Genomic DNA, 13781 nt, shown 5'->3' with positions numbered 1-13781 from the left:
TGGCCAGCTGCCCCCTAGGGAAGAGGAGAGCCACACCAGACTAATGGGAGCATTTTCTCAATGGAGGTTCCCTCTTCTCAGATGGCTCCAGGTTGTGTCAAGTTGGGAAAAACCAACCAGCATAGGTAGATACTGTTATGTCTGGGTGACTTCAGTTTGTCCCCCAACATTTTGTGTGTTAGGATTTGGGTCCATAGGGAATACCTTTGAGAGATGATGCGGAGTCTTCTGAAAGGTGGGGGTCTCTAGGGCTGGGATGTAGCTTAGTCGGTAGGTGCGTGCCGAGCATGCTTAAAACCCTGGGTCCAAATGCTTGGCAGGGCATAAAGCCAGCTGGTGGCACAGGCCTGTGATCCCAACACTCTGAACTGATAGGCAGGTGGATTCAAAGCTCAAAGCCATCCTCAGAGACATAACAAATTTGAGGCCAGTCTTGGGATACATGAGACCCTGTTTCAAAAATAAATGACTAGATAGATAGATAGATAGATAGATAGATAGATAGATAGATATAAAGCCTGGGGTAGTAGCGCATATCTATAATCTCAGCACCCAAGGCAGGAGGACTGCTAGGAGTATAGGTCACTCTGGGCTACAGAGAGCTTGTTTCAAGAAACAAACCCATCAGTGAGAGTGGGGTCCAGTGGGGGGCCCCCAGGTTCTAGGAAGGGATTAGGGTGTTTTACTCTGGACTCTAGTTAGTTCTTCCCAAGGGGTTACTACAAAGCCTGCGTCTGCCCTGACCAGTTTCTCTCCGGCTTCCTGTTTGCAGATACAATCTCTCCATAGTCAGGCTCCTGCCGTGATGTGCTGCAAGGAGGAGAAGGCACGGCAGAGAGAGATGGCGGCAGGGCTGTTCCTTGGCCCTCCAGTGCCTTGAGCTACGTAACTTTCTCTTAGTAATTAGCCCTCCCTGGGCATTGAGTTGCAGCAACACCAGAAGGATTAATACACTGTGGCTGGATGAAAGAATGGACAGACCCGGGCTTGCCTGTAACAGAAGGCGGGAACCTGTTCTAAATATCAGAGGAACAAGCAATTCCTCTGGAATATCTCCAGCGCCACAGATGTCTTCTTACCTGTGTGCCCCAGGTAGGAACCCTCCCACAGGGGTGGGTCTCCCTGAGAACCCCGCTTGGTGGCGAACTGGAGAGAGCAGGCCAGGCTGGCCACCCTAAGGACTTTTCCCTCTCCTTATGTCTGAGCCCTAAGTAGAAAGGATTGGATGTTCCAACCTGGTGTTGGGGCCATTACAACATTTGTGTTTGTCTTTAGACCATACGTGTAGAAGGGTAATTGTCCTCTGCCTACAGCCAGGGTGCTGGTGACAACAGAGGCACCAAGGGTTGAGGGTGAGGGGTCCATTTGGTCCCCTCAATTATAGATTTCTGAGGACTCAGATAGGGGAATGCTAGACGTCATGACTTCAAAGGACAGTGAGTGACCAAAACGCTGTCAAACAGAAAGATGGTATTTCTAAGTGGACGTGGGGGGTCCTAGAATGGCCCCTCCTAGACATGTGCTCCCCTTAACCATGCCCCTTATCTTGACCTTTCCCCCAGCCCCCGCCCCCATTAATTTGAGACAGGGTCTCACTATGCAGTCCTGGAACTCAGTCTCAGAATGGCCTCAGCATCGAAGGGATCTACCTGCCTTTTCCTCCCAGGTGCTGCAATTAAAGGCCTGGGTTGGCCCTTCATTCCAGATGCACTTCCTGTTACCAACTTCCTGTTAGCAGCTGCTTGGTGCCCTGGCTGGGCTTCCCGCCTTTTTGGACATTCCTGAGCCCTTGTGACTGACCAATGCTGATTTGCTTGTCCCTGGGAGTACTGTCTCTCCCTTTGACAATCTATGACTGCTGTTCTCAAGGTTCATACATGCAAGCAAACAACCTATACACATAAACATAAGTAAATAGAAAATTTTTGAAAGGAAAAGAAAGAAAATAAGATAGGAATAAAAAAAGATTTAAATGGTAGGTATTACTTGTTATAGATCAGTGGACAACTAAATAATCATTAAGGTGATTTTATTTTATTTTATTATTATTATTATTATTATTATTATTATTAATTAATTTTTTTTTTTTTTTTTGGTTTTTTGAGACAGGGTCTCTCTGTGTAGCCTTGCTGTCCTGGACTCGCTTTGTAGACCAGGCTGGCCACCCGAGTGCCGAGATTAAAGGCGTGTGCCACTACGCCCGGCTTAAGGTGATTTTATTAATACAGACATTTGCAAACATAAAGTGAATGGTACTAGAATTAATAGTTTTTTTAATAACATCACCTTCTCATGTATAATACTAAACATTATTTCATTCATGTTCACTCCAAATTCCCATTTTTAAAAGAAGAGTCAACAGAAAAACAGGCTTCTAAAACATTCTGGCCCATAGCTCTTATCAGAGGGCCATATCCCAGGCTGTTGACAATTTCATTTATGGTAATAAAGTGCTATCACTGTGGGAGCCAGGTAACACATTCCAACTAAAAGAAAAAAGATCATTTATGGTGCCAACTAATGTTCAACCACAGACAGAAAGACACCAACTTACTTTTGAGGATGTAGGCTTCCTTGCTGCTTAGCCATCTCATACTTTGCAAAACGATTTGTTGGCCCCCAACTTGTTGGGAGCTGTTCTCCCAAAATGCATCTCTACAGTGCTCATTGCTTTCTGTTTCCTGTCACTTGAAGAAGCCAAGGAACAAACCTCAGACACCTCATCTTAGGCCAACTACCAAAGGGTTCCCAAGACAGGGGGTTGGGTCTCTAAAAGAATAAGTTAGGGGTTCTTACACTGTTGAAAGGTCTCTGGGGAGTGTGACTCACAGCGCTGTGGGGTTTGGGCAAACTATGGAAACCTAGATTTCAACTAATGATCAGAGAAGAAACTGCAAGTCAGAGAAAACACTGGAAGTGAACTTGCCCCTTCAAATTGTTCTTAGGGACTTTGCCCCCTCTAGAAGTTACAAATATATATTCAAACTCTGCAGCATTGGAACCTTTGTTAGAACTTTTAAATCAACTTGCTTAGCTGACTTATGTAGCCACTGGATCTAACAGTTAGCCTACCTACTTGCTTGGCGGTTTCATTGTCCAGTGCCCACAAGGAAGGCCTCTGTACGAGCAGGAGTCCCAGCAGACTGATTTCCTGACTTTCAGTTTGTCTCCACCTCGCAGGTGTTCCAAGGCTTTTGAGTTTGGAGCTTTGATAAACTCAGGAATACACAGTAGCAAACTTGCAACAACCACCTGTCCTCTGGAAATTTTTGCTTGTTTTTCGAGACAGGGTTTCTCTGTGTAGCCCTGGCTGCCTTGGACTTACTTTGTAGACCAGGCTGGCCTGGAACTCACAGCGATCCCCTTGCCTCTGCTTCCTAAGTGCTGGAATTAAAGGCGTGTGCCACCACAACTGGCCTTTATCGAGATATTTTTAATTTATTATTTATGTGCACTCGTGCAGGCACACCTGTGCATGTGTGTGTGCTTGTGCAGGTGTCTACAGAGGCCTGGATCCCTGCAGCAGGAGTTCCAGGCAGTTGTGAGCCACCTGACATGGGTGCTGGAAATTGAACTCTGGTCCTCTGCAGGAACAAGAAGAAGCAAGCACTCTTAACCACTGGGCTGGTTCTCCAGCCTCTTTCCTTCCTTCCTTTCTTCCTTCCTTCCTTCCTTCCTTTCTTTTTTTTTCATTTTTCGAGACAGGGTTTCTCTGTGTAGCCTTGGCTGTCCTCGACTCACTTAGTAGACCAGGCTGGCCTCGAACTCACAGCAATCCGCCTGCCTCTGCCTCCCAAGTGCTGGGATTAAAGGCGTGCGCCACCACGCCCGGCCCTCCTTTCTTTCTTTTTAAAATATTTTTATTTTTTGATATTTTAAAATCTTTTTTTTGTTTGTTTGTTTGTTTTTCAAGACAGGGTTTTTCTCTGTGTTGTCCTGGCTCTCCTAGACTCACTTTGGAGGCCAGGCTGGCCTCAAACTCACAGCGATCCACCTGCCTCTGAGATTTTTAAATTTTCATTTGGAGACATTAACTTGACTAAATCTCATTACAACTATTTATGTTTTAAAAATACACCTTTTGGCCAGGCAGTGGTGGCACACACCTTTAATCCCAGCACTTCGGAGGCAGAGGCAGGTGGATCGCTGTGAGTTCGAGGCCAGCCTGGTCTACAAAGTGAGTCCAGGACAGTCAAGACTACACAGAGAGACCCTATATCCAAAGACAAACAAAACAAAACAAACAAAAAACAACCACCTTTTGGTTTTGTTGTTGCTTAAACACGTATGTTTAGAAATACCAAATAGTGACTACCTTTAAGTTCCTAGCATTTGAAAGACCACTACGGTTTCTGGAATGACCGCCCTGTGTGGGTCATGGGTCTCAGCCCGAGAGCCCATCACCTAAAGACTGACATGCACAGATTAGCCTGTTTCCTTCAGCGGTAGGATCCCTTTCTATCACCGGGGGTGTGATTAGTTCTGTAAAAGCTACAAAGGCACATAATTCTCAAGTCCTTGGGACACATCACTCAATCTGTGGTTCTATGTCTGGTGTCAGAGCGACTCAAAATGGACCAGAACAGTAACTGACCATGAATGTCAGAATAGTCATATTTTAATGAACTTCCACAGATTCAACCAGCTTCGAAAGCCTGTCTTGACTCTGGGTGTTTTCTCTTCTCCCTGGCTAATGTCAGTTGGGTTTTCATCTGTGGTTTCTTTCACTTCTATGGAGGCCTCATACATTTTCTGGACTCTGATAATTTCTTTCTGGGCATCAAAATGGACTTTCTGCCTGGTGAGAATGGGGACAATCAAGTTGAAATCGCTAATTCGCTTGTTTAGCTTTCGGATGTTTTCTTGAAACTTCTCACACGATTGGCTCCACTGTGTCTGTTCCCCTGGTGTCAGTGGGTTCCCAAGCCTCTTCCTGCACACTAAAAGTGCTTCTCGAAGCTGCTCAATGGTATCCTTAATTTCCTTCTGCATCAGAATCCACTCTGGTTGGTACCCATTATCGATCAATATTCTGTTCAGGTTGTGAGTCATGGGATCGATATACGAACAGCCAGAAAACTTGGTCAGAGGCTTTCCTTTCCCACTGAGGTTGTCAAAGTCGCCTTTTGCCATTGACTCCTGGATGAGGTCCTCCACCAGGCGTTCTATGGCTTGGGTTAGCTTCTGTTCTTTGCTCTGTCTTACGTCTCTGACCGCTATGCTATCAGCAAAGTGCTCCCTCTCAAGCTTCTGTCTTTGATAATCTATCACCTGCTCCACCGCACGGTCCGCCCTAAACTGCCTGTATTGTTTCTCTCGCTGACTCGGCGTCCCAAAGCCAACGCCTTCAAAGCTTAAATAGTGTCGGTGCTGTGGTGTACTATATTTGAATTTCTCTTCCTCTTCTTCTGCGTCTCCAGCTTTACTTCGTCTGGCATGTGTTTGTTTTATCACGTGGGAAAGCAAGTTCCTATATGCCTCTTCAATCTTTATAAATGTTGCGGAGTCGGCGTTATTAGAGCCGCTGTCTGGATGGTATTGCTTGGCAAGCTTATGAAAAGACTCCCTGACATCGTCGGCTGAGCATCCTTCATCTAGATTCAGCAGCCTATAATATTCTCTGATCTTCTTCTTGGACTTATGGGTTGATATCATCCTAAATCCGGGACCTGAGAGCATTTCTGCCCCACGAGCAATCAATGACTTGTTTACTAGATGCAGTCTGAAGACCCGGGCCATCTTCATGCACCTCGTGTTTATCATGGTGTCTAGAATTCTTCCTATCAGCGATCTACGAAACAGCAAAGAGCGGTGACTAAGCGTGTATTACCAGGCGTTTTCAATAGCAAAGTGAGTTGGGGTGTGGGTTGCTTAGTAAGCACTGGATCTGGGGGCAAGACAGTGGGCTGAAGCTTGGTTTCCAGCACCCACACGGCACCTAAGTAATGTCCCTAATGCCAGCCCCAGGGGGTCGGACATCTTCTGGCTTACTTAGGCATTGGATGCACACAGTGTTCAGACATGCAAACATATGCATATAAAGGCAAAAAAGAAAAAGAAAAAGCAGGCCGTGGTGGTATGCGCCTTTAATCCCAGCACTCGGGAGGCAGAGGTAGGCGGATTGCTGTGAGTTCGAGGCCAGCCTGACCTACAAAGTGAGTCCAGGACAGCCAAGGCTACACAGAGAAACCCTGTCTCAAAAAACAAAAACAGAAACAGAAAAAGGAAAATAGTCAACTCTTTGTAACAATGTTGGTATGCAAAAATATATAAATATTTATGACTATTTTACGGTTATGGCTGGAAGATAGGCATTGATGGTTAGCAATTACATATTGTGAATCTGAATTCTACCACTCGCCACACACAGAATTTAAGACGTAGGAAGTTCTTAGAACTCATCTAATGCAATTTTCTCATTTTATAAGAAAACAAATCTAAATGGTTAAGCAACTCAACGAAATTACACATTGTAACAGTTACAGTTGGGGCACAGGAGAGAGTTGGCTTGACTGGTGTTTGTTTGGTTGCTTTTGAGACCGGGTCTCTCTACATAGCCCTGACTATCCTGGAACTAACTCATTATATAGACCAGGCTGGCTTCAAACTCACAGAGGTCAGCCTGCCTAAAGCCTCCAGAGTACTGGGATTAAAGGCTAGCACCCACCCTCCACACTTGGCTTAATTGTATCTTTAGCAAACTGAAAATTTCCCTGAGCACCATTATTTATGTATTTATTTGTTTGTTTGTCTCAGACAGTGTATCAAGGTCCTCCTCATTGCAAAGCATCTTCTCCCAAGAATACTTCTTGCACAGCAAACTGGGAACATCAGAGACCCATACCGAGAGTCATCTGAGATTGAATAGAATCAAGTGTGTAAGCACCACACTATTTGCTAAGTGATGAGGCAGGGAGGGGGATGAAAGGTGAGCCAGCCCCTGCATATTAAGAACGCATGGTCCTTCCTTTCGGGCATGGTGGCGCAAGCCTTTAATCCCAGCACCCGGGAGGCAGAGGCAGGTGGATCTTTGTGAGCTGGAGGCCAGCCTGGTCTACAAAGCAAGTCCAGGACACACAGAGAAACTCCGTCTTGAAAAACCAAAAAAAACCGCAGAGGCAGGAGGATCTCTGTGAGTTCGAGGCCAGCCTGGTCTACAAAGCGAGTCCCGGATGGCCAAGATAACATACAGAAACCCTGTCTCGAAAAAACCAAAAAGCCAAAACAAAATAAAAACAAAGAAAGAAAAACTTAACAAAACAAACAAACAAGCAAACAAACAGAGAACGCATGGTCCCGTGGAGAAAGACACTGAATCCTGACAAAGGACAATGATGACTAGAGAACTGTTGGCCGAGAACTAGGGGACCTTTGATGGCGAGGCGTGTTTTAGAAGCCATAGGAACCCGGATCTCACAATATAGGGGTCAATGGATTTTAGAGTTGTCTGGAATGCTGGTGGTTATGCTCACCGTGGTGAAGGGTGTCTCTGGACAGAGTCAGTCCAGTTGCACCCCGTACTCACCTTCACAGCCCCGATGGGGGCTCGGCGGCTTGAGGCCCCTTTGCGCTGACACCCTCAGCCCCCACCACCTGGCCTCCCCGCCGGATACCGGCCCCTCTGCCGCGCTATACGGCGGAGCCCTGCATCATACCTCACTGCGTCAGGCGGCCTCCCTCACCAGGGACACCGGTCTCTCTCTTACAGACCCATACCCCAAGGGACCAGAGGACAGACACCTCGGGACGCCGGTTGTTGTACCGGGGGCGATAGGCCCCGCCTCCACCCGCTTTCGAGGGCAGGGTTCGGCCGATTTGGATTGTGGGAAATGTAGTTCTCCCGCTAGAGCGGAGTTCGGGCCTTGGGGCTTCGAGAGGAGTTATGGAGCGAGATGGGTTTGTGACTTCAGCGTGTATGTGATTTGGAGAGCACTGGACCTCAATAAATTGTTTCGGCCGGAGGAAGATTAGCCTGCTTGTCCCCGTGGGACACCTGCACCATCAATAGTCTTCTTTAGGCCTAGAAAGACAGTCTTTGATTCAGCCAGTCTTTTGTTTGGCTGGATGTTGTTTTTGATACACCGTCTCCTTTAGGCCATGTTGGTTTCGCAGTTGCTATTTGGTAGAGGAGTACTTTGAGTTACAAATTCTCTTGCCTCCATCTTCCAGGTGCTGGGATTACAGCCCTTTGTCACTTGTTTATGGGATGCTGGGGATGTAAAACCAAAGGTTTGTATATGCTAGGCAAGCACTCTCAGAACTGTGCCTGCTGGACCATGCCTCACTTCACCATTCTTCAAGCAGTGCACGTGGTCAGGCCTTGGAAGGGGAGGGAAAAAACAAATTAAAGAGAGGTCTTCTGGCTTTAAATTCTGTCCCTGGTGGGATTAAGCATGCTCCTCCCTTACCCTGAAGGGCAACTTCTTGATTGTTTTTTGTTGTTGCTATTTTGTTGGTTTGGTTTGGTTTTTCAAGAGAGGGCTTCTCTGTGTAATAGCCCTGGCTGTTCTGGACTCGCTTTGGAGACCAGGCTGGCTTCGAACTCACAGAGATCTGCCTGACAGTAAAATAAAACGTGAAGTAGTAAACGTGGGGCTGTAAATTGTCTCAGCGCTTAGGAGCACTTGTGGCTCTTGCAGAGGACCTGGCTTCAATTCCCAGCACCCACATGGTGGTTCGCGATCCAAGGGATCCAGCGCCCTCTGACCTCTGTGGGTGGCACCAGGCACATGCGTGGTGCACATAAACATGCAAGCAAAACACCCATACATGTAAAATAGAATAAAGCTTGAAAAGCAAACAGTAACTGTGTATTTAGCATCTGTGTTTGCCAAGCACTGGGCTATAAGTACTCTGTTAATCTGAGAAAAACAGCTCTTCCGGCTAGAGAGATGGCTCAGCGGTTAAGAGGCTCTTGAGTTCACCAGGCGCGGTGGTGCACACCTTTAATCCCAGCACTCAGCAGGCAGAGGCAGGTGGATCACTGGGAGTTTGAGGCCAACCTGGTGTCCAGGCCAACAAAGTGAGTCCAGGACAGCCAAGGATACACAGAGAAACCCTGTCTCAAAAAACTGAAACAAGGGGGCTGGAGAGATGGCTCAGCAGTTAAGAACACTGACTGCTCTTCCAGAGGTTGTGAGTTCAATTCCTAGCAACCACATGGTGGCTCATAACCATCCACAATGAGATCTGGTGCCCTCTTCTGGCATGCAGATGTACATGCAGGCGGAATACTGTATACATAATAGATAAATAAATATTTTTTAAAAACCAAAACAGACAAACAAACAGAAGTAAAAGAAGCTGGATGGTGGTGGTGCAGCCTTTAATCCCAGCACTTGGGAGGCAGAGGCAGGCAGATCGCTGTGAGTTCGAGGCCAGCCTGGTCTACAAAGTGACTACAGGACAGCCAAGGCCACACAGAGAAATCCTGTCTCGAAAAAACAAAAAACAAAAAACAAAAACCACAACAAGAACAACAACAACAAAAGTAAAGAAAATGATTATATTGTTTATAACTTTAAATTTTGAGGGCCTTTTTCTGCCTCCAAAGGGTGAGAATGGTGGCCTGAGAAATATTGCTTCATGTGCAAGGCTTCCTGCCAAATGGTATGTACACCCATTTTGTAATTCTCACAAGATCAGTGTCTCAAGCAATGATTACTTCCTCATTGTAAAACAGAACAAAATCGCATTTACCTCATACTGCTGTTGTAAGGATTTAGAAACTAAAGCCCTCACCTCGGGGACATACCTATCTTGACTCTACGAGGCTGAATGGCTGATTAGAACCTCCTGATTAGGCAGGGTTGGAACACTACAGAGCCAGAACGATGCCCAGCAGTGGTTGCCCACACCTTTCGTCCCAGCCCTCATCCGGGACGCAGAGGCAGGCAGATCTCTGAGTCTGAAGCAGCCTAGTCTATAACATGAGCTCCAGGACAGCCAGGGCTACACAGAGAAACCCAGTCTTGAAAAAACAAAACAAACAAATCAAAACCAACCCTTCCCCACTTCCCAACCCCCTGCCCCCACAAAGTTACAGACAAGAACCAGTTTATCTTGGACTACTTTCAGTTTGTTTTGTTAGTTTTAAAGCCATTCATTTCTGACCAGTGTCTAACCTAACAGACCATCACGCAAAGCCTTTAAGTTGTATCGTCAGCAGACTACCAGCTTCCCCCAAACCCTGCTAGCATCTGAAACTTATATCCCATTTCCTCCACTTTGCTGTAACCCCCCCAACCCGAGGTCCCCACCCAGGTGGTCAGTAAGTGCCTTGATTTGTGACTTTCTTTGCTCTATAATTAATGAAATCTCCTACTCTTACTTCCATAGTGGACTATGTCGTTCTGAGCAACCGGAATCTGTACTTTGCGGTCTTGGTCATTCATACAGATCACATACAACTATTTTTTTTCTTCTCCCCTCCCACCCTCCACCCAAGACAGGGCTTCTCTGTAACAGCCCTGGCTGCCCTGGAACACACTTTGTAGACCTTATTGGCCTTGAACTCAGAAACCCTCCTGAGTGCTGGGATTAAAGGTGTGTGCCATCACCGCCTAGCTAAACTATTTCTTATTCCTTTTGAGGTAAGGGCTGTGTTGTTTTTTGTTTTGTTTTGTTTTAGACAGGATTTCTCTGTGTAGCTTTGGCTGTCCTGGACTCACAATGTAGACCAGGCTGGCCTCAAACTCAGAGGGATCTACCTGCCTCTGCCTCCCGAGTGCTGGGATTAAAGACGTGTGTCACCACCCCCGGTTTAGGACCTTTGAAAGAGCAGTCAGTGATCATAACCTCTGAGCCATCTCTCCAGCCTCTTTCTTTTCTTTTCTTTCTTTCTTTTTCTTTTTTCAAGACAGGGTTTCTCTGTGTAGCCTTGGCTGTCCTGCACTCACTTTGTAGACCAGGCTGGCCTCGAACTCACAGTGATTCACCTATCTTTGCCTCCCAAGTGCTGGGATTAAAGGTGTGGGGCACCACTGCCCTGCTCTCTTTTTGATTTTTTCGAGTCAGGGTTTCTCTGTGTAGCCTTGCTTGTCCTGGACTCACTTGGTAGATTAAAGGCGTGTACCACCACACCCCAGCTAACTGTGACATTTTCACATATTGACTTGTGATTGACAAAAATTCAATATGGACTCAGGCACGGTGGCATACACCTGTTATCCTAGCATTTAGGGAGGCAGACGCAGGTAGATCTCTGAGTTCGAGGCCAGCCTGGTCTACAAAGTGAGTCAAGGATAGCCAAGGCTACACAGAGAAACCCTGTCTCCAGAAGAAACAGTACGATATGGATCTTACATTAATGTGAACCAACAAAGCCAAATACAAAAAGTACATATATCTTTTGGTATTCAATTTATATAGATGTTGATGCCAAAACACAAATGCATGTGCATGCACACACACACACTCCCTTACATTCACATACTCCTTCACATGCTTACACACATACTCATACATACTCACATTCACACTCACACTCTCACACACACTTACATGCACATTCACATGCTTAGACACACACTCACACCTACTCATACATACACACACACACTCACATACACATACTCCCTCACACACACATTCATAAGCTTACAAACCAGACACACTCATACATACTCATATACACACTCTGTTTAACACACACACACACACACACACACACACACACACACACACACACACACAGAGAAAACCTCTTGCCTCAAAGGGAATAAGAGATTATTTATTCTAGAGCAAATAGAAGTGTCCATGGCCCAAGAAGAGATTCAGGTGACCCCCAATTCCATGCTACATCATGGTAACAGTGTCATTATAAATCAAGATGTCGCTCAAATACATTATTGGGAACATCTGCTGGGAAATCTCTGTTGTAGGCCCCATGTGTCTGCACATTCCGAAAGGATTTTATCTGATAGTCTCAAAAATGTTAAGTCACTTACAGATGTGGGCAATACATAGCCACTAGGGGGCTAAACCAGCCCAAGAGAATGTGACTCAGGCCAGGCCTGGTGGCGCATGCCTTTAATCCCAGCACTAGGGAGGCAGAGGCAGAGGCAGGCAGATTGCTTGTTTGAGGCCAGCCTGCTGTACAAAGTGAGTCCAGAATAGCCAAGGCTACACAGAGAAAACCTGTTCCAGAAAGAGAGAGAGAGAGAGAGAGAGAGAGAGAGAGAGAGAGAGAGAGAGAGAGAGAGAGAGAGAGAGAGAGAATGTGGCTCTGGATCTACAACATTCCAGCTCTTCACGCAATCGCAGAATTTCAGAGTAGTCGCTCGGCGTGTCGTAGGAATCTGTAGCCAAGGTTTGGCTCTCCAGTGGAATTCAGTTGGAAGGCATGTAAATCCACTCCTGGACCAAGTACTTAGTTACAACAATGGAAAAACCGGAGTGACTCCTCGCAGTGGTGGAGGACTAAAGACACAAGGCGTCAGGGACCTTGCAGAATATTGGTGACGTTTCCTATGCTCGGTTTGTGATGAGTGCAGGGCAGTGCTTGGTCATGTACCGCCTCCCTAGGAAATATTAAAATATGCCTGCATTTGGAAGAAGCCCACTGTACTCCAGGCACTTGGGAGGTAGAGGCAGGAGATCAGGAGTTGAATTCTGAAAACCAGGTGAAATGAGATCGTTTTAGGCAAGATGAATCTACAAACCAAAATCATGGTATCTGAAAACCATGTAGCCTGCTTTAAATTTTTATTTTACTTATTATGAATTATTTAGTTAAAGTTTTTGTTTGCTTGTTGAGACAGGATCTCACTATGTAGACCCATCTCTTGAACGGTGGGATTAAAGACATGTGCCATCATACCCCATCCTAAAAACATATTTTAAAAAGAGAGCCAGGCTTGGCGGCTCACACCTTTAATCCCAGCACTTGAGGAGTGGAGGCAGGTGGATATCTGTGAATTTGAGGCCAGCCTGGTCTACAAAGAGAGTTGCAGGACAACCAGTGTTATTACACAGGGAAACCCTGTCTTGAAAAACCAAAGAAAGGGGGGTGGGGGTGGGGGAAGAAGCTGAGTGTGGTGGTGCATGCCTTTAATCCCAGCAGTTGGGAGGCAAAGGCAGGTGGATCGCTGTGAGTTCGAGGCCAGCCTGGTCTACAAAGCGAGTCCAGGACAGCCAGGCTAACACAGAGAGACCTTGTCTTGAAAAACAAACAAAACCAACCAAACAAAAGAGTGACAAAGCTGATCATGGTGGCACACACCTTTGATCCAAGCACTTCAGAGGCAGAGGCAGGCAGGTCACTGTGAGTTCAAGGCCAGCCTGGTCTACAAAGCGAGTCCAATACAGCCAAAGCTACACAGAGAAACCCGGTCTCAAAAAAACAAAAATAACAACAAACCCAACCAAGTCAAGTATCTGCCATCATAAGAGTTAGGCTGTACTGCCTGCAAAGGGTTAACCCATCTGGGCTTGCTGGCTGTTCACATCCGTGTGTGTGTGTGTGTGTGTGTGTGTGTGTGTGTGTGTGTGTGTGTGTGTGTATTTGTGTCTGTGTGTATAGATGTTCACCTGAGTATCCATTGCTCCCACCTGTTGTATGCAAATCTGCCTTAATTGCAAGTGGCTGGGAAGAGGCTTGGTTATACAGACCAGGGAAGGCGGTAGAGGCGGGCGCCATCTATGCAGTCACAGAAAAACCCTTCATCCCTGCTAGGTACTCTCCAGCTGCGGGAGGTCGGTGCACAGCCTGGGGCTGGGAGCGGAGGAGAAGGGTGGACATTGCTTCCTCTTGCCCTGGGAAGGGCTAGCAGCATGACCTA

At 46.5% G+C, this 13781-nt stretch overlaps 1 protein-coding gene across 1 annotated transcript; it reads right to left on the bottom strand.

Moving 5' to 3' along the window:
• Nucleotides 1–2199: 2199 nt before the first annotated feature.
• On the bottom strand, nucleotides 2200–7800 carry DNAJC28 (DnaJ heat shock protein family (Hsp40) member C28). Its single transcript, XM_084801850.1, has 2 exons — nucleotides 7656–7800; nucleotides 2200–5791 (listed from the first exon to the last, which is right to left on the bottom strand). Exon 2 carries the CDS (start codon nucleotides 5761–5763, stop codon nucleotides 4612–4614), a length of 1152 nt encoding a protein of 383 aa, XP_084657976.1. The 5' UTR covers nucleotides 5764–5791; nucleotides 7656–7800; the 3' UTR covers nucleotides 2200–4611.
• Between the last annotated feature and the right edge of the window lie 5981 nt (nucleotides 7801–13781).

This window comes from Acomys minous (assembly GCF_964271855.1).
Source record: "Acomys minous genome assembly, chromosome: 11".
Classification (NCBI taxonomy): Eukaryota; Metazoa; Chordata; class Mammalia; order Rodentia; family Muridae; genus Acomys; species Acomys minous.
Note: the sequence above shows the minus strand (reverse complement) of the source record. Positions and strands in the feature narration are given on the sequence as shown.